At 45.4% G+C, this 26,871-nt stretch overlaps 1 protein-coding gene and 1 pseudogene across 10 annotated transcripts in view; one reads left to right on the top strand and one right to left on the bottom strand.

The window, feature by feature from the left end:
• Positions 1 to 21,282, top strand: part of LOC139580857 (calcium/calmodulin-dependent protein kinase type II subunit gamma-like) — a 37,343-nt gene extending 16,061 nt beyond the window's left edge. Inside the window, exons 7-23 of one of the 10 annotated variants that reach the window (XM_071409924.1) lie at positions 3,355 to 3,457; positions 4,046 to 4,129; positions 4,651 to 4,745; positions 5,159 to 5,281; positions 5,968 to 6,051; positions 9,224 to 9,266; positions 10,527 to 10,586; positions 13,001 to 13,041; positions 13,234 to 13,317; positions 13,692 to 13,730; positions 13,825 to 13,870; positions 14,113 to 14,196; positions 16,304 to 16,453; positions 16,772 to 16,847; positions 16,940 to 17,034; positions 18,699 to 18,935; positions 19,029 to 21,282. In XM_071409924.1, coding sequence (XP_071266025.1) covers positions 3,355 to 3,457; positions 4,046 to 4,129; positions 4,651 to 4,745; positions 5,159 to 5,281; positions 5,968 to 6,051; positions 9,224 to 9,266; positions 10,527 to 10,586; positions 13,001 to 13,041; positions 13,234 to 13,317; positions 13,692 to 13,730; positions 13,825 to 13,870; positions 14,113 to 14,196; positions 16,304 to 16,453; positions 16,772 to 16,847; positions 16,940 to 17,034; positions 18,699 to 18,931 — 1,440 coding nt within the window. In that variant the 3' untranslated portion in view covers positions 18,932 to 18,935; positions 19,029 to 21,282. The remainder of the gene's footprint in view (positions 1 to 3,354; positions 3,458 to 4,045; positions 4,130 to 4,650; positions 4,746 to 5,158; positions 5,282 to 5,967; positions 6,052 to 9,223; positions 9,267 to 10,526; positions 10,587 to 13,000; positions 13,042 to 13,233; positions 13,318 to 13,691; positions 13,731 to 13,824; positions 13,871 to 14,112; positions 14,197 to 16,303; positions 16,454 to 16,771; positions 16,848 to 16,939; positions 17,035 to 18,698; positions 18,936 to 19,028) is intronic. The other 9 variants (XM_071409928.1, XM_071409926.1, XM_071409925.1 and 6 more) reach the window with 9 other exon arrangements.
• A 2,469-nt stretch (positions 21,283 to 23,751) lies between these two features.
• LOC139581867 (butyrophilin subfamily 3 member A3-like) lies at positions 23,752 to 24,455 on the bottom strand (annotated as a pseudogene).
• Between the last annotated feature and the right edge of the window lie 2,416 nt (positions 24,456 to 26,871).

Genomic DNA, 26,871 nt, shown 5'->3' with positions numbered 1-26,871 from the left:
TTGTCTGCCGAATGCAATCGCGAAGTAGTCAAGACTGTCGATGAACAGTTTGACTCCTGAGACCGCTTGGAAATAGATCTTCACCACCAAAGCTTTATTAAAATATCAAGTTTGAGAGGAGTACAATGGTGAGCTGACATTCCCTTTTTTATCTATGTATTGTAGGCAGGCCCACATTATTTTAGTCATCCAGGTTGCATTTTGATGATGTGCATGATGTAGACTACGTGTCCATGTCCACCATGAAACGAGAGATGAGAACCTGAATACCGGTGAACCTTGTATTTAGAAGTTATCTGTAACCTTTAAAAAAAATTGCTTGTTTTCATATGTTAAACACCCAAGACCTGCCCTAGGCCTACTATAGCAAAGGCTGGTTTAACAGCAATGTGTCTTTTTACATGTTTGTTCTTTTTATTTTTATGTATTTTTTTAACGGATTGCTTGTTTTTCGTTTCATTTTATTACAATCAAACTTAGAATGATTCACCTTCATGGCGACAACGTCCGTGGCACGCTTGCAATGCCATTTCTGGAGATGTGTGAATGTGATCTGATCTGTAAAATGGTTCCATTCTCCCTTTCTCTTTTATATTGGATATTTGTCCAGCTACTGTAAAAAATGTGGATGTGCGTAAAACCCTTCATAGTCTGTTTTTAAAATGTATCCTCGTGGGCATATAGTAATGGTGCCTGTAAGTGTGACACACAGCCTATTTTAAAACAAGTTGTTGTGTTAAGAATTGTTTTTACATTTAACCTTTATTTAACTAGGCAAGTCAGTGAAGAACAAATTCTTATTTACAATGATGGACTACAGGGCAACAGTGGGTTAACAGTGGGCAGAATGACAGATTTTTACCTTGTCAGCTCGGGGATTCGATCCAGCAACATTTCGGTTACTGGCCCAAAGTAAATGCATGGCTTCAATTGCATTCACACTGATATAGGGGCCTACTGTAAATTGCATCATGGCTGAGAACGAGTCATTTGAATCAAATTTGGGGCGGCAGGTAGCCTAGTCGTTATGTGGACTGCAAATGTTCAAGTTAAAGTATTTAGCAGAGATAGGTCTACATTTTGTTATTTCGTTTCTATAAGCCATTTGACAAACTTACAGACTAACATTGGAGTTGATTCTAAGGCAATACATAAAATACCGTAAATATACAATTTGAAGCAAACACATATTTCGCCATGGAGCACGTTCTGATTGGCCAGTGAGGGCTAAGCTACGACTTGTTTGTTCATGAAAACCCAGCCCTTTCACGCTAATGCTAGCAAGTGCCAATGGTGGAAAAAGTACCCAATTGTGATGCTTGAGTAAAAGTATTTGGAGGGAGAGAATCTCTCTCATATATCTCAAAAGTATAAATCACTTCAAATTCCTTTATCAAGCAAAGCATACCGCACCATTTTATTGTTTAAAACATTTCCGGATAAGCAGGGGCACACTCCAACACTGACAAATGCATTTTGTTTAGGGAGTCCGCCAGATCAGATGCAGTAGAGATGACCAGGGATGTTCTCTTGATAAGTGTGTGAATTGGACTATTTTTCTGTCGTGCTAAGCATTCCAAATGTAACAAGTACTTTGGGTGTCAAGGAAAATATATGGAGTAAAAAGTACTTTATTTTCTTTAGGAATGTAGTGAAGTAAAATGTGTAAAAAAAATAAATGGTAAAGTACAGATACCCCCCCCCCAAAAAAATGCCTCAGTAAAAATACCCTAAAGTACTTTACACCACTGACAAGTGTGCCGATTATAATTGTGGTTGTGAAAATAGCACAAATATTTCTTACACACCCCTGAACGTATAGTGCTACCGCCTGCGCTTAGAATTACCATTGCGTTAGTTTTGGGGCTCTATTTAACAAACTTATCTTGGTATTTTGTTCATTAGTCCACTGTTGATACAGTCCAAAAATGTTTTGCATGTCGGCAGTGAAGTTTTCAAAATATTGGACTCTCAAGAAGCAAAGTGTCACCGGCCTCATGTAAAATAAAGGGGTCAGCAAGCCGCGTCTCTTCAACATCCCCCTTGCGGTTCCCTTGCTATTTATATACTGAACATAAAATATTAACGCAACTTGTAAAGTGTTGGTCCCAATATCCCCGAAATGTACCATACGAACACAAGCCTATTTCTCTCTAGTTTGTGCACAAATTTGTTTACATCCCTGTTAGTGATCTTTTCTCATTTGCCAAGATAATCTATCCACTTGACCAGGTGTGGCATATCAAGAATTTGATTAAACAGCATGGTCATTATACAGATGCACCTTGTGCTGGGGACAATAAAAGGCCACTCTAAAATGAGCAGTTTTGTCACACAACACAATGCCACAGATGTCTCAAGTTTTTAGGGAGTGTGCTATTGGCATGCTGACTGCATTCATGTCCACCAAAGCTGTTGCCAGAGAATTGAATGTTAATTTCTCTACCATAAGCTGCCTCCAACGTTGTTTTAGAGAATTTGGCAGTACGTTCTACCGGCCTCACAACCGCAGACCACGCGTAACCACGCCAGCCAAAGACAGCCAGATTATTGGCAAAGGATAAATGCTCACTAAAAAAGATGTCATATGTCCACAAAATTTGAAAAGCGCTTAGTTCATATGAAATGTTTTTGATATCTTTTATTTCAGCATGTGAAACATGGGACAAGTTGCATTTTATATTTTTGTTCAGTGTAGTTAAAGCAGTATAATAAACATTGATGACAATCAAACCTTCTGTTCCCATTATAATACTTGTATGTGTTTCGTTATTCAATTTCTTGCTGAGCGTTATCTGAATATTTCAATTAATCACTGCAGAACAATATTTCCTTTTGTTGGTAGTTTAAAAAAAATCAATGTATGTTCACAAGATTCAATTCTCCCTGCAACTTCACCAGTCACAAGATTCAATTCTCCCTGCAACTTCACCAGTCAGATGCTCCAACTGCTCTGTGACCCTGAATGCCAGATTTCGTGGTAATGTGATCCGACTGATATCCGTGGTGCTGAATATCATATATTGCCACTTGCACGTGCAAAGGACAAATCTCTTGTGTGGCAACCTCAACACTTGTCGCTTCCAGTCATAACGTTTCAGACCCCTGACCTAGTACAATGTATGGCATTATTTAGGTAGCTACATAAGATAATCACAAACTTAATACTCCTCTCCTTCCTTCATTTCTCTCTTTACTCTCCTTTTATTCTCTCCCAACTGAATTCAATATTTTGACAGGATATGGATGTATAAATGTTGGCAAAGCCGAAGAGTTCGAAGCACTTTAGTTTTTACATATAGGCAAATGCATCTCTGTCCCTCTCCATATCTCTTTCTATCTCCACCCCTTCAGCCTGAGAACCTATTGCTGGCCAGTAAGATGAAGGGAGCAGCGGTGAAGTTGGCAGACTTTGGCCTGGCCATTGAGGTGCAGGGAGACCAACAGGCATGGTTCGGTAAGACCACGCGCACACACTCTTTATGGACAGTTTTTTTGTCATAAACACACACTGAGTGTACCAAACATTATGAACACTTTCCATGACATAGACTGACCAGATGAAAGCTATGATCCCTTATTGATTTCACTTTTTAAATCTAATTCATTAAATGTAGGAGAGGAGACAGGTTAAAGAAGGATTTTTAAGCCTTGAGACAATTGAGACATGGATTGTGTGCCAATGAGGGTGAATGGGCAAGACAAAAGATTGAAGTGCCTTTGAACGGAGTATGGTAGTAGGTGCCAGACCCACCGGTTTGTGTCAAGAACTGCTGCTGTGTTTTTTTCCACGTAGAGTCCATGCCCCGTGTGTATCAAGAATGGTCCACCACCCAAAGGACATCCAACCAACTTGACACAACTGTGGGAAGCATTGGAGTCAATATGTGCAAGCATCCCTGTGGAATGCTTTCGACACCTTGTAGAGTCCATGCCCTGACGAATTGAGGCTGTTCTGAAGGCAAAGGGAGGGGTGGGTACATTTTGAGTAACCTTCATCAGACCTAAATCTTCAACATCTGTTTTTTTTTCTTCTGCCTGGCAGGTTTCGCAGGTACCCCTGGCTACCTGTCTCCTGAGGTCCTGAGGAAGGACCCCTATGGCAAGCCTGTGGACATATGGGCCTGTGGTGAGCCTTTAACCTCTAACTGTAGGTGAAAAACAAATAGACGTGTTGGCTGACAACGTCACAAATGAGGCGCGCACATCGATGGGGCCTGAAGCCTGCTTTTTGATTCTGAACAGATACTGTAGCTAGCAACAATGACAAGAATCTGCCACGTGGGGAATCGTAGGTGGTTCGTTAAAGCTAGTTTTATCATGTTATTGATACAATGTCTTGTTTTGAGGTGTTTTGACTGATTTTCATGTCAATACTAATATGGCAAAACATTCGCTCGCTAACCAAGAACTGTAATGATGTATTTGCGACAAGTGCTCGTTGTGCAACTATGTTTTCAATAAACATTTGGAGACTAAATAGAAGTTACACGTTAAGTCTAAGCCATCCCTGTCTGTTTTGCCCCATAGTTACGCACGCGTCTGAAGCTGGGCTATGGTGCAGAGATCATACATCTTACACCAGGGTTTACAGAAAATCTAACCGCTCTCTTTCTGTCTCTTTCTCTCGGTCTCTCTCAACCTCTCCAGGTGTTATTCTGTATATCTTGTTGGTTGGCTATCCTCCATTCTGGGATGAAGACCAACACAAACTCTACCAGCAGATCAAGGCTGGGGCCTATGATGTGAGTCGGTGTGTGTGTTTGTGTAGGGCACAGTGTAGAGGTTGACTGGACAGCTGGTGAATTTTTAATAGTGTCCGATTGAGAGCTGCACCCCAGCTATTGATCCTGTCAGCCTTCTGACGCATTGCAGAGGGGTGTGTGTGTGTGCGAGGGGGTATCCTCTCCTTGTCTCTAGTATCCGGTTACACAGTTAATGAAGACTGGTTCTGAGATTTAACATGGCAGACATTCATATACACACAAATGGCATGCGTCTGTTAGCGTCCTGAATTATAGGAAGACATTGTTTACATGATATGAAACATGAAGAAGTACATTGTGTTACGTACATAATGCAAATGATGGTCTCTGTATATCTGTTCCTCTTCCTGCCTCTCATCCCTCTCCATATATATCTATCTCGCTCGCTCTAGTTTCCCTCTCCCGAATGGGACACTGTGACTCCAGAGGCTAAGAACCTGATTAATCAGATGTTGACTATTAATCCTTCCAAGAGAATCACTGCTGATCAGGCTCTCAAACACCCATGGATCTGCGTAAGTACACACACACACACACACACACACACACACACACACACACACCTGTATATGGCAACACAAAATCACACACACCTCACATACTGCTTTGTGTATAGGGTTGCAATGGGAGGTTTTATTATAGTTCACTTTCAAAGTTCACCTGTACTACCAATATTGTTTTAACTTTCAAGGATTTTATGGAGTTTTATCACATGACATCTAGTGCCCTTTTTGGGTACTTCAGATTATCACAGGTGTCTGTAATTGTCTCTGGCACTCTGTGGCCTTAAAATAATCAAATAAGATACTTTTAAAAAATAAAACGGAATGATAAAGATGTAAATGTGTCGGCATGAAATGTCCTTTATTGTACCATGTCTGTCTTTTGTAAATGATTTGGCTTCAAACTGGTGGCAGTTGTCAAAATCAGTAGTTAAGAGTTAATTGAAAATAATGTCATTACTAAAAGAAAAAGCATCTAATCAACAATTTTCTCTTGAACCATATGGTCTATTAGAAAACCATGGACAATATGGGCACAGATATAAAAACCTAATACTATATGTTAATACATTTTTCATAAATATTCCGCTATACATTTCCAAAATTGCCGTACACTATTATAAATTCCGCTAACTTTGGTAAATTACCGGTAGTTTTGCAACCCTAATTGTGTAATACTTCTCTCTCACCTCCTATAGCAACGTTCCACCGTGGCGTCTATGATCCACAGACAGGAGACTGTGGAATGTCTGCGCAAGTTCAACGCTCGGAGGAAGCTCAAGGTACACTACTGCTACTTACCCCTACACGTCTCTTCCTCCTGCTTTCCTTCGCTACCTCCACTCCTTACACCGTTCCTCCTCTTCTTCTCTACACCTCTCCTTCTCCTCTGGCTCACTATACCGCTCTACACCTCCTTTTCTCGTCTCTCTATTCCTTCTTTATTTACACGTGTCCTCCTGCTCCATATATACCTCTCCCCCTAGACCACATCCTTGTGTCCTCATTACCCCCCCAGACCACATCCTTTTCTCCTCATTACCCCCCAGACCACATCCTTTTCTCCTCATTACCCCCCCAGACCACATCCTTTTCTCCTCATTACCCCCCCAGACCACATCCTTTTCTCCTCATTACCCCCCCAGACCACATCCTTTTCTCCTCATTACCCCCCCAGACCACATCCTTGTGTCCTCATTACCCCCCCAGACCACATCCTTTTCTCCTCATTACCCCCCAGACCACATCCTTGTGTCCTCATTACCCCCCCAGACCACATCCTTTTCTCCTCATTACCCCCCAGACCACATCCTTTTCTCCTCATTACCCCCCCAGACCACATCCTTTTCTCCTCATTACCCTCCCAGACCACATCCTTTTCTCCTCATTACCCCCCCCAGACCACATCCTTTTCTCCTCATTACCCCCCCAGACCACATCCTTTTCTCCTCATTACCCCCCCCAGGCCACATCATTTTCTCCTCATTACCCCCCCTAGACCATCGTCCTTTTCTCCTCATTACCCCCCCTAGACCATCGTCCTTTTCTCCTCATTACCCCCCCCAGACCACATCCTTTTCTCCTCATTACCCCCCCTAGACCATCGTCCTTTTCTCCTCATTACCCCCCCCCTAGACCATCGTCCTTTTCTCCTCATTACCCCCCCCCTAGACCATCGTCCTTTTCTCCTCATTACCCCCCCCCCCCTAGACCATCGTCCTTTTCTCCTCATTACCCCCCCCCCCCTAGACCATCGTCCTTTTCTCCTCATTACCCCCCCCCCCTAGACCATCGTCCTTTTCTCCTCATTACCACCCCCCCTAGATCATCGTCCTTTTCTCCTCATTACCCCCCCCCCAGACCATCGTCCTTTTCTCCTCATTACCCCCCCCCTAGACCATCGTCCTTTTCTCCTCATTACCCCCCCCCTAGACCATCGTCCTTTTCTCCTCATTACCCCCCCCCCCCAGACCATCGTCCTTTTCTCATCATTACCCACCCCCCAGACCATCGTCCTTTTCTCCTCATTACCCCCCCCCCCAGACCATCGTCCTTTTCTCCTCATTACCCCCCCCCCCTAGACCATCGTCCTTTTCTCCTCATTACCCCCCCCCCTCCTAGACCATCGTCCTTTTCTCCTCATTACCCCCCCCCCCTAGACCATCGTCCTTTTCTCCTCATTACCCCCCCCCCCTAGACCATCGTCCTTTTCTCCTCATTACCCCCCCCCCCTAGACCATCGTCCTTTTCTCCTCATTACCCCCCCCCCCTAGACCATCGTCCTTTTCTCCTCATTACCCCCCCCCTAGACCATCGTCCTTTTCTCCTCATTACCCCCCCCCTAGACCATCGTCCTTTTCTCCTCATTACCCCCCCCCCCTAGATCATCGTCCTTTTCTCCTCATTACCACCCCCCCTAGATCATCGTCCTTTTCTCCTCATTACCACCCCCCCTAGATCATCGTCCTTTTCTCCTCATTACCACCCCCCCTAGATCATCGTCCTTTTCTCCTCATTACCCCCCCCCCCCCTAGACCATCGTCCTTTTCTCCTCATTACCCCCCCCCCTAGACCATCGTCCTTTTCTCCTCATTACCCCCCCCCCCCTAGACCATCGTCCTTTTCTCCTCATTACCCCCCCCCCCCCTAGACCATCGTCCTTTTCTCCTCATTACCCCCCCCCCCCTAGACCATCGTCCTTTTCTCCTCATTACCCCCCCCCCCCTAGACCATCGTCCTTTTCTCCTCATTACCCCCCCCCCCCTAGACCATCGTCCTTTTCTCCTCATTACCCCCTCCCCTAGACCATCGTCCTTTTCTCCTCATTACCACCCCCCCCTAGATCATCGTCCTTTTCTCCTCATTACCACCCCCCCCTAGATCATCGTCCTTTTCTCCTCATTACCACCCCCCCCTAGATCATCGTCCTTTTCTCCTCATTACCCCCCCCAGACCATCGTCCTTTTCTCCTCATTACCCCCCCCAGACCATCGTCCTTTTCTCCTCATTACCCCCCCCCCCCTAGACCATCGTCCTTTTCTCCTCATTACCCCCCCCCCCCCTAGACCATCGTCCTTTTCTCCTCATTACCCCCCCCCCAGACCATCGTCCTTTTCTCCTCATTACCCCCCCCCCCCTAGACCATCGTCCTTTTCTCCTCATTACCCCCCCCCCCTAGACCATCGTCCTTTTCTCCTCATTACCCCCCCCCCTAGACCATCGTCCTTTTCTCCTCATTACCCCCCCCCCTAGACCATCGTCCTTTTCTCCTCATTACCCCCCCCCTAGACCATCGTCCTTTTCTCCTCATTACCCCCCCCCCTAGACCATCGTCCTTTTCTCCTCATTACCACCCCCCCTAGATCATCGTCCTTTTCTCCTCATTACCACCCCCCCTAGACCATCGTCCTTTTCTCCTCATTACCACCCCCCCCTAGACCATCGTCCTTTTCTCCTCATTACCACCCCCCCCTAGACCATCGTCCTTTTCTCCTCATTACCCCCCCCCCCCTAGACCATCGTCCTTTTCTCCTCATTACCCCCCCCCCCTAGACCATCGTCCTTTTCTCCTCATTACCCCCCCCCCCCAGACCATCGTCCTTTTCTCCTCATTACCCCCCCCCTAGACCATCGTCCTTTTTTCCTCATTACCCCCCCCCAGACCATCGTCCTTTTTTTCCTCATTACCCCCCCCCCTAGACCATCGTCCTTTTCTCCTCATTACCCCCCCTCCCACTAGACCATCGTCCTTTTCTCCTCATTACCCCCCCTCCCACTAGACCATCGTCCTTTTTTCCTCATTACCCCCCCCCTCCTAGACCATCGTCCTTTTCTCCTCATTACCCCCCCCCCTAGACCATCGTCCTTTTCTCCTCATTACCCCCCCCCCTAGACCATCGTCCTTTTCTCCTCTGTCTTTATGACTCATCTCTCCTTTCTGTCTTTCTCTCCTAGGGAGCGATCCTCACCACCATGCTGGTGTCCAGAACCTTCTCAGGTGGGTGTGTCTCCTCCCTCGCTCCAGTTAGAGTAAGGGGGGAGGACAGATGGAGCTCTACTCCCTCCTTCCCTCTCCTCCTCGGTGGAGACCACCTAATGTAGGTTTTTAGGCCGAGTATGTGTGTGTGTGAGTGAGTACTCAAAGAAGTGTGTGTTCAGGACACCTGTTCTGAAGGAGAGGAGGAGGTGAAAGGAGCTCCTCTGCAAGTTCTGAGCAGATGTCATAAAGGTGTCAGTACACAGAGGTGCTAGAAGGAGGTCATTGATTCTAGAATTGCAGACTGTTTTCTAGATTCTAGAATTCCAGCAGTACTGTGTTTTTAGATTCTGTGTGTTCTATATCTGTCTCTAACGCACCTCTCTCTCCCCTTGTCGGCTCTGGAGTGTGTGCGGTTCACTCAGGAGTGGTGGATGTCTGTCTGGTGTCACAAAGGGCACTATTTTAAGGCTCTACTTTCACTCTTTTGCTACTTAAGATGATTAGGAATATAACGATTCACCGATTTCAAACTGTTTAAGATAGGACTGCAGAAGACCGCAATCACTTTGCGACGCGCTGCATGGCAAAAGCATTAGGCGAAAAGCAGCTCACTAGACTTCCAAATGGTCAAAACCAAATGGTCAAAACCAAAGTTGACTATATATTAATAGCTCATTTGTAAACTAATATTGATGCATTACTAGCTCAAACGCTTAATCTGCAAAAATGACAAGTTTAATTAGAGGGTGATGGTGATTGTGGGGGGGGACAAAATGTAGGCCATGTTGCCCCCCTTAATCTTGTAGTTGGGTTGTAGATGCCTAGTCTCCCTTATGGCTCATCTCAGGCGCCTACATATACATACAGAATTTACACACACACACAGACAGATCCAGGTCAGAGAGGCCCAGCTCAGGAGCTCCATCCGCAGCAGATTTGAATTTAGAATGGAAAATGAACGTGTTTATGCAACACATGTTACTGCATCGATTTGTTCTCTAATCAAATCGGATCGTTTCAAACTAAAACATATTGGTGCCCTTGTATCTAGATGCGTTTCGAATTATCTTGTATTGAAGTGGAAAGATGCTCGGGTGAAGACCTGGCTTTAAGGGAATAGGATTTTTGCGTCCTAAATGGCATCCTACTCCTCGTATAGTGCACTACTTTTGGCTACTATATGGACAATAGGGTGTCATTTGAGATTGGTCACTGTATTGGGTTAGGCCAGCCCAGATTTGAATAGCTCCTCCCAACCTGAGTATTTCTGTCCAATAGTGGGCCGGCAGCATGCCAACCCTGCTGCTGTGTCCTCCACCGCCTCGCTGGCGCAGGAAGGTATGTCACAGAGACACGCCCTCTTACTTCCTCTACACACACTTCCTGCTTCCTGTCTAAGTCCCTCCCACTTAATTCTATAAGGGAGCACCATGTGTTTTTTTTGTTGTTTTTTTACTTCTAAAGAGGAGCACCAGGTTATCTGGCCCCTTTCTTTCCTGAATGCAGCTCACGTTAGCCTGAAACACATACACACTCATGTGAGACCATATGGGTGTTTTTAAGGATGGAGCTAATACCATGGACACACAGGCTAAACACATCTAACTCTACACATACTGTCAACAATACCACTTAGCCTCATCTCAACATCAGAAATCATCAAATTCATTAGCCTTACCATATCAACCCCCCTCCCCACCCTCCTCTTTTGGTTACGGCCATGAGAGGGGGTTGAGGGTGGCGGGATGGGGGGGGGGGGGGCGTGTATCTGTGGCGACTGACTGACTGGGGGATGGACAGGAGCAGAGGAGGCATGCTGCCATCGTCTGACCTGGGTAAAGAGGGGGGAGAGTGGGTGGACTAAGGTCAGCGATCCCATGCGGACTAGGAAACGGTATAATGTTTCTGGAAGGGTTGGATAGGTGCAAGCCACATAGCAAATTTCACCCAGCCGATCATAGGGAAAATTGGAGCTACTACCATATTATTTACACCTATCAGATCCTTTCAGATCTACACAAGTGTCTCTAGCAAGTAGGGTAATAGTAGTATTGACCCAATATCAAGGGTGGGGGAGCTCCCCTGAGCGTGCGATTGATGCTCTGGTTCTGCATGAGGATGGTTGACAGAGCTATACGCTAGAACCCTCCAATCACAGGGCTCTGCTCTGAGAGTGGACCAATCGCCTGCCAGTAAGTCCTGAAGACGGATGACATCATCGCCCTATGAAAGGCATCTGCAGCTTAGCCTCCCTGCGATTTCACTGCTTTCCCCTCCACTGTGTATGGCTGAGGCAGACTTTGCTCTCTGCTTATGACCCTCCATCTTACCCAGTCACATTGTCACACTGTAGCCCAGATTAATTACAGTGTGAACAATGTTGCCTTGCTGCATGTGGACTTGTATTCCCTATACAATCCGTTTCCCTTCCATTCTCTACTCCCTGAAGTGTGCACTCGTTCACTTTCCTTCCCAGAGGTAAAATGATTGGATTGGTATGAGTGCACACTTGGACACTTACAAGTTACTTCCTGTCTTCCTTGAAATAGCCACTGATCTGAGGTGACTGGACAGAGGAAAGGGAAGATGTTAGACAATGGCCACGTTCTAGTTAATTGCATTGCAAATGCCTGTCTGCCAGATCTCAGGTGTTTAACATGTCAGCTAATCTGATGCCCGACTGTGAGGATGTGGCATGCAGCCATTGGTTGATGCAATGCACCATTGCAATGTAGTTGGCCTGTGACGCGACCGATATGTCTGACGAAGATGTTGGAACGGGGACCATGCTTGCCCGCCCTGTGGGTAGCTGGGTAGAAGACGTGGCAGGTGTCAAAGGTTAACCAATCAAGGCCCAGCTCTGTTCTGCTGTTTGCTGAATGGAAGCTATGCACCTTTGGAACTGTTGTTGATGTGGATGCTGCATGGCTGGTCCACTGCGTGTTCCGCTGTGTGATTATAAAGTGCATGGCATGGAACAGCTCTGATCAAGGCTGCAACCCCAAGTCGGAGCAGCTATCTGCTCCGCCCGCCGCTCCGCTAGGGCGCAAGACTGTTCCCTGTCGATACTGCCACACAGTAAGAACACACACACACCAGCAGTGCACGAACCACCATCGACAACCGATGCCTGCTGCCTAAAACATGTCTCCCACCCTCCCTCCCTCTCCTTGTTTCTCTCACTCTGATAATGCACCACTGAGACTTCTCTTTCCATCTCTTTTCTTCCCGCTCTCTCCCACTTGTTAACGGAAGGTAAGGAACCCCAAGAGATTGCATGCATCCCAGAATTGCGTGTGTGTGTCCGTAATACTTAAAAAGCAGTTGGGACAGCAGCAAAGTGAAATGCTTTAGATGAGACCAGAGTGAGATGACTGACTGGAGCCTCCTAAAGGAAATCAATAGTTTACAGTAACGTGTCTAAACATCCGCCTCTTCTCTATAGCACGCTCATTCTCCCTGAAGTGTGCGCTTGTTCACTCCCCTTCGTGGAATAGAATGCCTCTGGTGTCAGGAATATGGTGGGATACGCCCTTAAGTCCATGTTCACACCAATCCAATGCTTTTAAGTCCATGAAAGGGTAGTTATTAAGTACACACTGCCGGCAGAAGGTGTGGAGAATCAGACTGCGGTCTAGGAGTGGTTGTTGCTTGACTTGGACCAGGTTGGATGAATGTGAGTGAAGTGACCGGAGAGATGTTTGAAGTCCAGTGCAACTCTCTTCTTATGCTGTATTCCCCTCTCTTTACAGCATGCAAAAGTTTACTGAACAAGAAGGCGGATGCTGCTAAGGTAATGGGTTAAGTCTGATGTCGTGTAGCTGTCACACGCACTCCCTCTTCCTCTCTCTCTCTTTGGCTCACAGGGGTAGTGAAGAGATTGTTTGATTACTTGATTTAGTGGAGAATTAAAGGCTGCTGTATTTATAGAGGGAAATGAAGAAAGATATTACTCTCTTCATTTTGTTAATTTTGTGTGTCTCAGCCCACGACCAACAACAACAGTAAGAACAGCATCGTGAGCGCTATAAATGCCATGAAGGACAACAGCATGGCTGCCTCACAGATGGTACAGAACCTTTACCTCCTCTCATCCCCTGTTCCCCTCCTAGTTCCCTAACCTTCTAGCACCCTAGCCTGCTCTGCTCCCTCCATTACCCTCATTGTATCTCTCTTCCTAGCACCCTAACCTCCTAGCACCTTAAAGTCCATACTCCCTTCCTAGCCTCCTAACTCGGCCCCCTAACCTTCATTCTCTTCCTAGTGGTCTTTTGTCTCTGTTGGCTGGAGTCTAAGATTGCTTCATGTTTGACCCTTCACAAACCTCTAACCCCTTCCCACACCAGCCTACATCTTAATATCAACTCGCACCCTAACCTCCAGGCACTTGTACAGACCTGGGTGTGTAACCAGACTTTTAACTCTATGCTTCTCTTCTACCAGGAATCTCAAAATACAGTGGTTGCTACTGATGGGATCAAGGTGAGGTTGTTTGTGTGCAGAATTAGGTTAACAACATATGAATAAGGCTCACTATGTGTTGTTAACCCCCCCCCCCCCCCTTCTCTCTCTCTAGGGTTCTACAGAGAGTTGCAACACAAATGAGGATGAGGATATGAAAGGTAGGGAAATTACACTTATCTTTCTTCTCCGCTTGCTTGCTCTTCTCTCTCTCCTTTTGCTTTGTTCTCTCTGTGATCTAACCATATAGTTTCTGATAGATCTTCCTGTGCTCTGTAGCTAGCAGTGTGCTAAGGTTTGTGTGTGTGTGACTCAACCGTGTATATGTGTGTACGTGCGTGCCTACGTGTTTGTGTGTGTGCATTATTTGCGTGTGCGTGCCTGTGTGTGGATTCTAATCTAGGGGACAGCGTTGTGATGATGAGTCAGGGCAGTGCAACAGAGGAGATGCCCTCCCTACTGACCTCGTCTGACAACTCGCCTGCCAGTAAGTGTTTTCACGGCAACCACAACCTTTCGGGGACGTCCCTGGCAAAGACCCCACTCTTCCTGCCCTTTTTGCCTCTTTTCCGCTGTGCGTCTCCGACCTGTGTGTCTTTTTTTCCTAGCCTTCAACATTGGGAATCTCTCCTCTATACCCTTTTTTTCTTGCTGAATCCCAAACCATTCCCTTCCCCTTCCTCTCACCCCTCTGCCTTCCATTTGCACATTCACACTTGCCTCCACCACATGCACAAGTGCTCCAAAGCTGAGTAGTTTTTCCACTATAGTCATTTAGCAAATAAAAACCTGCCGAGTCACTCTTATCTTAAAAAGCGTGCCAAGTTACAACAAGTTACGTATCTTCCGTAGATTCTCACCAGATTGTCAGAGAGAACTCCATTGGTAACCACCTAGCTAGCTTGTAATCCTGGAAGTGTAGCCAGCCCTATAAAGAGATGTATGTAATAATTGTTAGTAGTGATGGGGGGAGGAGAATCAGTACAGTTACATATCGCAATATTATTTTTGGATGATATCTCCATGTTCAACTCCGGTGTTTTTCATCCTATAGCTTGTTTTCATGTTGAAATCTTTTTTAATAGTGAGCCAACATGTTTTCAGCACTTATTTCTCTGACTGATCATAACTGGTTTTCTCTTGTCTCTCTGCAGCAGACCTATAGTGAGCAATATATTTAGAATGTCAAATCGCTCAAATAATATCGCAGTATCGAATCGCAATACATATCATATTGGCACCGAAGTCACTTGATAATATTGTATCGTGAGGTCCCTGGCAATTCCCAGCCCTAGTTGTTAGCTAAGAAATGGTAACGTTATACATACAAATGTTTGGGGTTAAGATGGAATTGGCTGATGTCATTGAGATGAACAGATTAAAATGAAACTCGATTTTCCAGATGAGTTTCAAATGAAAATAACAATTACATTTAATGCATTTTGGAGTAGATTTTCCTTTCTTTTTTTTGTCAGCAGAAGTAACCTTCTCAGTCGTTCGACAAAAAGAATCCCGGACCGCCCTAGGAAGACCCCCCCCCCCCCTCCCCCCCACCACCTCTACGTGAACCACTGCTGCTGAAAACAATCCTTGGGGAAACACTGCTCAGGGAGTGAAAAGTATTGAGGATATAGGGGCTAATTTGACCCTTAAGATAGACACTTTGAAATCATACAAAAGAATGGAGGTGTGCCTAATTATGTCACTTGCATTTGTTTGCGTCCCATTTCAAGGCTTGGCACGTGACAAAATGTAATACCTCCCAAATTAAGTATTTCACTGTTACTGAAGTTCATATCTTGTAAAATGAGAATTTATATATATTATTTTATGCTTGATTATTATTTAAATGTAAAACATGAATTGCATCATTTAAGAAGTTGATGGGTTTATTGGATTTCGCACCACTCTGAAAGTCTCCCTCGCGTGACAACAAAGGGCCCTCTGAGCGAGTTGGTTGGGGCGAGGGGCTGGTTTGGTATGGTCTCTCAATCTTCACTGCGTCCTGAGAAACGGGATGACCCCCCCCACTCCTTCTCCTACAGTTGTGTTTGTGTGTCTCCATCAGGGGATGGTGAAGAAGAGGAGTCTCCTACTCTTATTCCTCGCCTTCTCTCTCGCCGTCCTCCGGGTGTTCTAGTGTTATCCTTCTCTCTTTTCCACTTTCTCCCACAAGTGTTGCTCTTTACTTCCCCCCCCCCCCCCCCTCTCTCAAAACACTGCTCTCCTATTGGCCAGTGCTCGCCAATGGCAGGCATCGGTTCTGCTTCTCAAAGTGCTGCTTGGACATTCGTCCTTTGTGTATTGTCAGTTTTCATAGAGAGAAGTGTGTTTCTGCACTGTGGTAGAATATAATAGAGTGAAGTGGAGTAGAATGAAGGGACATTTAGTTTAATATCACGATCTAGTCAATACATTTCTTAATCAGCTGAGCTTCTCAGAGCCCCTCCACCCCACCCCCCCACCCCCAAACAGTCTGTCTGTTTCAATGTCTTAGCGAACTAACATCATTCATTACTGTTCATGTTGTGTGTGAGTGGTATGCACCTGTCTGACTGCGTACGTGTGTGTTGACCATGCGTTGTGTGTTCCAGCTGTTCCTCTGCATGATGTAAAGCGCATGGCGTGGAACAGCTCTGATCAAGGCTCCAACCCCGAGTCAGGGCACACTCAATCTGCTTCCCCTGCTGCTCTGCTAGGGAGCAACGCTGTCCCTGTCACAGTCAATACCACCACACAGCACAGTAAGAACACAGGGAGAGACGCAGTTACATGCACTCATACAAGGGAGATGCTGTATGCACACCACATAGAACAGACACACAAACTCATGACAGAGTTGGAGCACCCACTAGTAGGGAGTCCATTGTTAGATGTCAGAGAGAGAAAAGGGAGTGAGAGAGAGAGTGGAATACATAGAAAGAGTGAGGGAAGACAGTACAGCTGTAGTGGAGGGTGAGTAGTGAAGTTGCTCCTATTTAGCTAGATCGCTGAACTTCCATCTCTCTTCTCCCATTTTTGTTCTTTCTCTCCCCCCTTTCTCTCCCTTTCTCTCCCTCTAGCTCGTAAGCAGGAGATCATCAAGATAACTGAACAGCTGATTGAAGCCGTGAACAATGGAGACTTTGAGGCCTACACGTGAGTACAGCTACGTTGTTTCACACGTCTGATTACTGAATTACTAGCGTTAGTCTCTCTCTCTCTTGCTCGCTCTTCTCCTCCCCCATCAGGAGGATCTGTGATCCAGGTCTGACCTCCTTTGAGCCTGAAGCTCTGGGGAACCTGGTGGAGGGCATGGACTTCCACAAGTTCTACTTTGAAAACCGTGAGTCTCTCTCTCTCTTGTTCTGTCACAAACAGTGCATTCGGAAAGTTTTCAGACCCTTTGACTTCTTCCACATTTTGTTACGTTACAGCCTTATTCTAAAACGTATTAAATAATTTTTTCCCCTCATCATTCTACGCACAATACCTCATAATGAAAAAGTCAGAAACAGGTTTTTAGAAATGCAAATGTATAGAAAAAATATTCAAACAGATTCCTTATTTACATAAGTATTCAGACCCTTTGCTATGAGACTCGAAATTGAGCTCAGGTGCATCCAGTTTCCATTGATCATCCTTGAGATGTTTCTACAACTTGATTGTAGTCTACCTGTGGTCAATTCAATCGATTGGACATGATTTGGAAGGCACACACCTTTCTATATAAGGTCCCACAGTTGACAGTGCATTTCAGAGCAAAACACAAGCCATGAGGTCGAAGGAATTGTCCGTAGAGCTCCGAGGCAGGATCGTGTCGAGGCACAGATCTGAGGAAGGGTACCAAAAATCTGCAGTATTGAAGGTCCCCAAGAACACAGTGGCCTCCATCATTGTTAAAAGGACGAAGTTTGGAACCACCAAGACTCTTCCTAGAGCTGGCCGCCCAGCCAAACTGAGCAATCTGGGGATTCGGACCTTGGTCAGAGAGCTGGCCAAGAACCTGATGGTCACTCTGACAGAGATTGAGAATTGCTCTGTGGAGATAGGAGAACCTTCCAGAAGGACAACCATCTCTGCAGCACTCCACCAAGCAGGCCTTTATGGTAGAGTGGCCAGACTGAAGCCACTCCTCAGTAAAAGGCACATGATAGCCTTCTTGGAGATGCCCAAAGGACTCTGACCATGCATAACGAGATTCTCTGGTCTGATGAAACCAACATTGAACTATTTGGCCTGAATGCTAAGCGTCATGTCTGGAGGAAACCTGGCACCCTACAGTGAAGTGTGGTGGCAGCATCATGATGTGGGGATGTTTTTCAGCGGCAGGGACTGGGAGATTATATTAGGATCGAGGGAAAGATGAACGGAGCAAAGTACAGAGATCCTTGATGAAAACCTGCTCCAAAGCGCTCAGGACCTGACTGGGGCGTAGGTTCACCTTCAAACAGGACAACGACCCTAAGCACACAGCCAAGACAACGCTGGAGTGGCTTTGGGACAAGTCTCTGAATTTCCTTGAGTGGCCCAGCCAAAGCACGGACTTAAACCCCATCGAACATCTCTGGAGAGACCTGAAAATAGCTTTGTAGCGATGCCTCATCCAACCTGACAGCGTGAGAGGATCTACAGAGGAGAATGTCAGAAACTCCCCAAATACAGGTGTCCCAAACTTGTAGCGTCATACTCAAGAAGACTTGTAGGCTGTAATCACTGCCAAATGTGCTTCAAAGTACTTATGTAAATATGATATTTCAGTCGTGTGTACATTTTTTGCAAATGTATTAAAAATACGTCTTATGCTTTGTCGTTATGGGGTATTGTGTGTGTGGATTGAGGGGTAAAAAATTATTTAATCAATTTTAGAATAAAGCTGTAACCTAACAAAATGTGAAAGTCAAGGGGTCTGAATAATTTCTGAATGCACTGTACATGCAAACACACTTGCATACAACGAATGAGTTCAGCAGAAAGATCCAAACATGTTTTATCTTTGTGTTCCTACAGTGCTGAGTAAGAACAGTAAGCCGGTCCACACCACCCTGCTGAACCCCCACGTTCACCTGATTGGAGAGGAGGCTGCCTGCATCGCCTACATCCGCCTCACGCAATTCGTCGACGGTCAGGGACGCCCCCGTTCCAGCCAATCGGAGGAGACCAGGGTGTGGCATCGCCGTGACAGCAAGTGGCTCAACGTCCACTTCCACTGCTCTGGTGCTCCGGCCGCACCGCTGCAGTGAACTGGTACACACACACACACACACACACACACACACACACACTTACACTTACACTTTTAACCCTTTGAATGTTCTAAAGTATCTCGCTTTCTCTCAGGTGTCCAAACGCTCCAGGCTGTTGGAGTGTGAGTTTTGGGGCGTGTTTTCGGCGTGTTTTTTGGGGGCGTGTCCTCTTTGTGGGTTGACCAATGCCAGGAGCCCGGCCGGGCAAGACTGCACCCTCTCCAACACCAACCAATCCAGTCTCTCCTTTGATCCGCTGGGGGCCGGCCAAGTGTGGATTCCGCCCCTGTGGGATGATGCATGCATCTGACGGCCAATAGGAGGGCTCGTCCTTTGACTTCTGACCCCTCCCACCCGGCAGCCATTTTGTCTCCCGTCCATGGCCGCCATTTTGAGATGAGAGGAGCGGGGAGGAACGGGTTCATGAACTTGTGATGACAGTTATGAGAATGAGTATACAGTGTAATATATGACTAGTACAAGATAACACCCAACCCTAACAAGCATTTATATATACGATGAGAGGAGAGTGTGTGATGGTAGTAGATGACATGGGGAAAAAATAATCTCCGGAGCAGGATTTGCTCTCTTTCCCAGAGAATGTAAATGGAGAATTCCCAAGCAGAATTCTATTTGGAAGGACAGTTGTTTCAATCAGAAATATGTAAGAACCTGATGCGAGAAACTTGATATCAAAAGGTGAAGCACCAAAGTGTAGAACTTTAGGCTTTGTACGAGTATGTTTTGTTTTTTATTTGTTTTGAAGGGAAGGTAGGGGTGCATTCCAGAGCACTGTTTCTGTTGTGTTTTTAGCCTTGTTTACGTTGCGTTTCTGTGGACTGAGTCTGATGTAGTCAATTTTAAGCGACTGAGTTAAAAAAATAAGTTTTGTGAAAGTGAACCTGCAGTATGTACCTGCTGTCTGTTTTATTGTTCTGCAGTGGGAGATGGCAAATTTGGGGGAAAGGCATCTGCATTTTTTTTGTTTTCCTTCTTCCTCTCCCCCTTTCTTGTCCTTTTTTTTTGTATTTCTAAGACTCTTCTCCCTTTTTTTTGTCTCTCCATTCTCCGTTTCTCACTCCCACCCCCTGGCTGTGTATACATGGCGTGTGTCTAAGAGTCACTCAGAGAGCATGACAAAGGGGTGGACACTTGTCTAACACACACCAACCAGCTCTAGTCCCATGTCCATGTTACTGACACCATTTTGACAACCTCTGACCTCTACACACACATGGATACCAACACATACACCTCCCAAATTCTTATTTCAACCTGATGTCCTGAGCTGTCAGTCTCATAATATCCTGTGTAAATACATATCGTGCACACACTTGCGCACACACACTGTGGTGTCAGGTTTAGTAACGTATCTTCACCACTGCAGTGCCCATGGTGAAACCCTGGCACTTTTGTTTCGTGTTTTCGTCCCATTAGTAACTGTCTCTCCCTCTGTTTGAGCAGTCTGTTTATCTGTGTGAATGTGTGTTTCTGAGTGTGTATATATGTGTGCGTCTCTGTTTGCTGGTTTGGGTTTTGTTGACAGTTTAAAAAAAAATAATGTTACTCTGCTTTTTGGAAAGTTGTGCTTTCTATACACGCGCGCACACTAAAGTTAGGCCAACTATTAAACTGATCAGACTAGCTGGTTAGAATATAACAGGGATGGAAGGGACTGAATTCAGATAAGTTGTTGAGGATATAAATCTGTTACACACACACACAGGAGGAAATGGAGGGTAAACGAGGAGACAACTGAATTTTTATTGATTACCAGTAAATTTATAAATTTTATTTCACCCAGACAGTGGGATTTTAGTCCTTATATTGCCCATTCAGGTGGAGGGAAGTGTTCAGAGAAGTATTTGTGGAGTTAAACCAGAGAGCAATGTATGCATGTTTCAGTTTAAGCATCTCTACCGTGCACCTACCTGAACTAGGACGGAGGATAGGGTATATAATAACTATCATATTTGCATATTTTGAAATGAAGAAAAATAAGAACTCCGCCTCCGTCCAGCATATTAAATAGGTGACATGAGATAATAAAATAAACAAAAAATACTATTTAATTACAAAAAGGATTGAGGAGCCTTAGCTTGTTATGAAGCTCATTGTCAGTACTCTCCCTGCGTTGTGATGTTAACCTGTCGGGCTGCGCTTTCTTTCCCCAGCAGTCGTTGGATGCTGGAGTTTCTTTGCATGATCATGATGTACGGTAAATTAAAACCATGAATTGAGGACGATCAAATGTTTGTCTAATTGTTAGTAGGTCCTTTATCATAGCTTTGTTATTCTTCGAAACTTGGATCTTGAAAGTATTTAATAAAAATACTATTTCAGCACCGTTTTGTCTCCGTGTCTCTTTTAATGTAAAACTAGGGGCTAGTTTATATCAGGCCTGCGCTAGCCGCCACCCACACAGCGGATATTTTGGAAGTGTCGGAGGTGGAACTGCGTTAGAGCTGTGAAATCCACAAGCGGCTCCTAGCATTGGCTTTTCGCGGAAACTGCCATTGGATTCAACGAAACCACCCAATTTTATAATCTGACAAAATCCTATACAGTGGCCTTAATTCATGCAGCTGCATTACAAGTTCAATAACTTAATTGTATGATGTTCTATTGTCTACACCTCGATTAGACTGATAGGCTATACATCCACATCCAAATGTACATGAAAGCATGCATCAGACTCCAATTTCTAGCTCTGTTTTGAACTTCTAACTGTAGGGATAGTAAGGGAGTGGTTTGTGGCATGAGCAGTCACTCCCCTATTTGTCAGCTCATACCACAGTTACACTTCCAAAACATCCACTATGTGGATGTCTGCTAACGAGGTTTAAGGCTTGATCTGATTAAATCGAGGCCTAGGTGTTCCAATGTCCTGCTAACCCTAAGAATGCATGCCCAGTAGATTGCCTCTAAGTGGTGTGCTAGGGAGGGCGTAGTGTTGGCTGGTTTTTCCTTTCAATTAAGACCGAGACAATAATTAGTGACCATCAATCAAGTACACGGGACAAGCGAAACCCAGCAGACACTCGGCCTTCTGTGGAATGAGTTTGACATGTGCCCTAAAGCTATTGATAGTGTGTCTGTCAGGCCTTTTAAGTCTTATTTAAAGCTTTCCTGTCCTGTTGTTCTCATGGAAGGTGACTCTAGCCTATGCCTATTTAGGGCAGTATTGGAACCTTATTTAAGGCAGACTGTATACTCCTGTGTGTAACCTTATTTAAGGCGGACTGTGTATTCCTGTGTGTGTCTGAGATGTAGGACAAGTCTCTTGGTCCCTGTCTTCTCTGTGATTAATGAGGACACTGCTGCAGGTCAGCTTCTACACACACACACACCCCACCACCATCAAATACACACGTTCATGAACACACACACATATACTAGTACTGACACACAGGTTTACCAACCAACCTACCATCACCTTTCCAGCATGCTATTTATCTCTCTGGCCATCTGCCTCTATCACTCTTGTTCTCTACCTTTCTGTCTTCTCAAAGGTCACAAACATCATGTAGACATGAGCTGGGAATAGATAGCCTGAGCTCATTCTCAAGTCTTTCCTCAATTCCTCGTCTCTCATCTCGTCTTCTTCCCGCCTCAAAATGTCAGAGGGAAAAGAGAAGGTCCGAGGGTCCTCCTCCACCAATCTTGACACTTAGCTTGAATACTCCCCTTGTTTACTGACTAGATCATGATATTAAAGTACATGTCCCTTCATTCTACTCCCTGCTCTACTTTACTCTATTATATTCTATCACATTGCAGAAACACACTTCTCTCTATGAAAACTGACAATACACAAAGGATGAATATCCAAGCTGCACTTTGAGAAGCAGAGGCAGCCGGGGGGGGGGGGGGGGGGGGACAAGAGGAAAGACTATTGAGAATTACCCCTGGTCTCCACAGGGAACTTGAGTCATATTGTCATTGTACAATATGACCTGGTGCCCTGGGCTAAGATACAGCTCTCAATGTCAGCCACTGAAGAACAGTTCTATCTGAGGCCAAAAGGGGGCGTTAGCGCTTCATATACTTAGAAGAACAGGGAACAGATCAGCATTAATAAATGCAGAAAACCTGCCCTTTCTGTCAGATGAATGATGTATGATTCTGTAGAATTAGATAACATATTTAGAGAGAGAGTATACCATGAACGTTAGACATCTTGATATACATTGAGAATACAAAACATTAGGAACACCTTCATAATATTGAGTTGCGCTCCCCTTTGCCCTCAGAACAGCCTCAATTCGTCGGGGCATGGACTCTACAAGGTGTCGAAGGCAATCCACAGGGATGTTAAATCCAATGCTTCCCACAGCTGTGTCAAGTTGGCTGGATGTCCTTTGGGTGGTGGACCATTCTTGATGCACATGGGAAACTGTTGAGTGTGAAAAACCCAGCAGCTTGGTAGTTCTTGACACTCAAACCGGTGTGCCTGGCACCTACTACCATACCCGGTTCAAAGGCATTTAAATATTTTTTATTGCCCATTGAATGGCACACCATGTCTCAATTGTCTCAAGGCTTAAAAATGATTCTTTAACCAGTCCTCTCCTTCATCTACTCTGATTAAAGTGGATTTAGCAAGTGACATCAATAAGGGATATCTTTCGCCTGGATTCACCAGGTCAGTCAGTCTATGTCATGTCCCTAAAGTGTTGTACTCTCAGTGTACATAGCTAGGCAAACAGAACATGACGTAGGATCAACATTTTCAGTTCTCCTCTCAACAAGTTTACTAGGCCATGTGATTGACGGGGGAGATGACCAATGAGTTTTCATCATCAGTTAACCCAATTTCAAATGACACTGAGTTTCTCAGGGAAGGTGTAGCCAATGAAAGAGTACATATGAGACCTGGCCTCCACATTATAGAAGGAGATCTGACCCTCATAATCCACAAAAAACCCTACCTTCTGGGGCTTCGCCGTGAAGAAAGTGACACGGGAACAGCTGAAGGCCTCATACTCATCCCTCAGTCCCACATTCCAGTATCCATTCTTAGTGCTCTGTGTATACATCTTCCTGTCAATGGACTCTCTGGCCACCCCTAACCTCCACCAAGTATTCCCCTCCACCTGCACCTCATAGTAAAATCTCCCTGAGAAGCCCTCCTTTCCCAGGACAGAGCGATTCCAAACAAACCTCTCTGGGTTGTCAGGGAGATTATTCATTCTGCTCCAGTTCTCACTTGTTTCTTGTCCTTAGATAGGATGAACCAGGTATTTGCTGTATCAGGGTCCAGAGTCTCCCCAAGCTCAGGAAATGCTCTCCTCGCCTTCTCCTCCAGCTCAGACACAGAGCTCCTCAAAACTCTCCTTACATTCACCACACACAGCTCACTGTGATTACTGATCTCAGACCAGTCCTTGGTGTTTGGAGGGGTACACAGGGATGGGGAACTTTGGTGAAGGTGGTCCTTAGTGTTTGAGAGCTGCTTCTCCTCAGTGAATTTAGCCTGGTATTTCTCAATAGAGTGCATCCGATCAGTGAAGACCTGCATGCTGTCTGTCATCTCTCTCTCTCTCTCTCTGCATCTCTCTTGCTGACCACTATTAATTGTTTGATCTCCTGATTCATCTGGAGTCGCTCATGAATCATCTGGATTCGCTCCTGAATCATCTGGATTCGCTCCTGGATCATCTGCTGTACTTGTGCCTCCGTCTTCCCCAGTTCAACTGTGGTGAGTCTTGTGGTCTGTCTCAGTGCAGAACTGAAAAACACACGTCTAGTCGGTCCTACAGAACATCTCCAGGAGTAAAAAAAAAAAATGTATTTCACATTTATTTAACAAGGTAGGCTAGATGGGAACAAGTTCTCATTTGCAACTGCGACCTGACCAACATAAAGCAAAGCAGTTCGACACATACAACAACACAGAGTTACACATGGAATAAACAAACATACAATCAATTATACAATAGAAAAATCTATATACAGCATGTGCAAATGAGGTAGGATAAGAGAGGTAAGGCAATAAATAGACCATGGTGACGAAGTAATTACAATATAGCAATTGAACACTGGAATGGTAGAATGTGCAGAAGATGAATGTGCAAGTAGATATACAGGGGTGCAAAGAAGCAAGATAAATAAATAAATACAGTATGGGGATGAGGTAGATTGGATGGGCTATTTACAGATGAGCTATGTACAGGTGCAGTGATCTGTGAGCTGCTCTGACAGCTGGTGCTTAAAGCTAGTGAGGGAGGTGAGTCTCCAGCTTTAGTGATTTTTGCAGTTCGTTCCAGTCATTGGCAGCAGAGAACTGGAAGGAGAGGGGGTGACCAGTGAGATATACCTGCTGGAGCACGTGCTACGGGTGGGTACTGCTATGGTGACGAATGAGCTGAGATAAGGCGGGGCTTTACCTAGCAGAGACTTGTAGATGACCTGGAGCCAGTAGGTTTGGCGACGAGTATGAAGCGAGGGCCAGACAACGAGAGCGTACAGGTCACAGTGGTAGGTCATATATGGGGCTTTGGTGACAAAACGGATGGCACTGTGGTAGACTGCATCCAATTTGTTGAGTAGAGTGTTGGAGGCTATTTTGTAAATGACATCGCCGAAGTCGAGGATCGGTAGGATGGTCAGTTTTACGAGAGTATGTTTGGCGGCATGAATGAAGGATGCTTTGTTGCGAAATAGGTAATTTAGATTTAATTTTGGATTGGAGATGTTTAATGTGAGTCTGGAAGGAGAGTTTACAGTCTAACCAGACACCTAAGTATTTGTATTTGTCCACATATTCTAAGTCAGAACCGTCCCGAGTAGTGATGCTGGACGGGCGGGCAGGTGCGGGCAGCGATCGGTTGAAGAGCATGCATTTAGTTTTACTTGCATTTAAGAGCACTTGGAGGCCACAGAAGGAGAATTGTATGGCATTGAAGCTCATCTGGAGGTGTATACAGAGAAGAGAGTCTACAGAGAATTGAACCCTGTGGCACCCCATAGAGACTGCCAGAGGTCCGGACAACAGGCCCTCCGATTTGACATACTGAACTCTATCAGAGAAGTAGTTGGTGAACCAGTCGATCATTTGAGAATCCAAGGCTGTTGAGTCTGCCAATAAGAATGTTTTGATTGACAGAGTCGAAAGCCTTAGCCAGGTCGATGAATACGGCTGCACAGTAATGTCTCTTATCGATGGCGGTTATGATATCGTTTAGGACCTGGAGCGTGGCTGAGGTGCACCCATGACCAGCTCTGAAACCCGATTGCATAGCGGAGAAGGTACTTTGGGATTTGAAATGGTCGGTAATCTGTTTGTTAACTTGGCTTTCGAAGACCATAGAAAGGCAGGGTAGAGCAGATATATGTCTGTAGCAGTTTGGGTCTAGAGTGTCTCCCCCTTTGAAGAGGGGGATGACCGCGGCAACTTTCCAATCTATGGGAATCTCAGACGATACAAAAGAGAGGTTGAACAGGCTAGTAATAGGGGTTGCAACAATTTCGGCAGATAATTTTAGAAAGAGAGGGTCCAGATTGTCTAGCCCGGCTGATTTGTAGGGGTCAAGATTTTGCAGCTCTTTCAGAATATCAGCTATCTGGATTTAGGTGAAGGGGAAGTGTGGGGGGTTTTGGGCGAGTTGCTGTGGGGAGCGCAGGGCTGTTGACCGGGGTAGGGGTAGCCAGGTGGAAAGCATGGCCAGCCATAGAAAAGTTTGAAATTGAAATTCTCAATTATAGTGGATTTATCGGTGGTAACAGTGTTTCCTAGCCTCAGTGCAGTGGGCAGCTGGGAGGAGGTACTCTTATTCTCCATGGACTTTACATTGTCCCAGAAATTTTTTGAGTTTGTGCTAAAGGATGCACATTTTTGCTTGAAAAAGCTAGCCTTAGCTTTCCTAACTGCCTGTGTATATTTGTTCCTAACTTCCCTGAAAAGTTGCATATCACTGGGGCTGTTCGATGCTAAT

This window comes from Salvelinus alpinus, chromosome 7 (genome assembly GCF_045679555.1).
Source record: "Salvelinus alpinus chromosome 7, SLU_Salpinus.1, whole genome shotgun sequence".
Lineage (NCBI taxonomy): Eukaryota > Metazoa > Chordata > Actinopteri > Salmoniformes > Salmonidae > Salvelinus > Salvelinus alpinus.
This window is presented reverse-complemented; position numbering and strand designations above follow the sequence as displayed.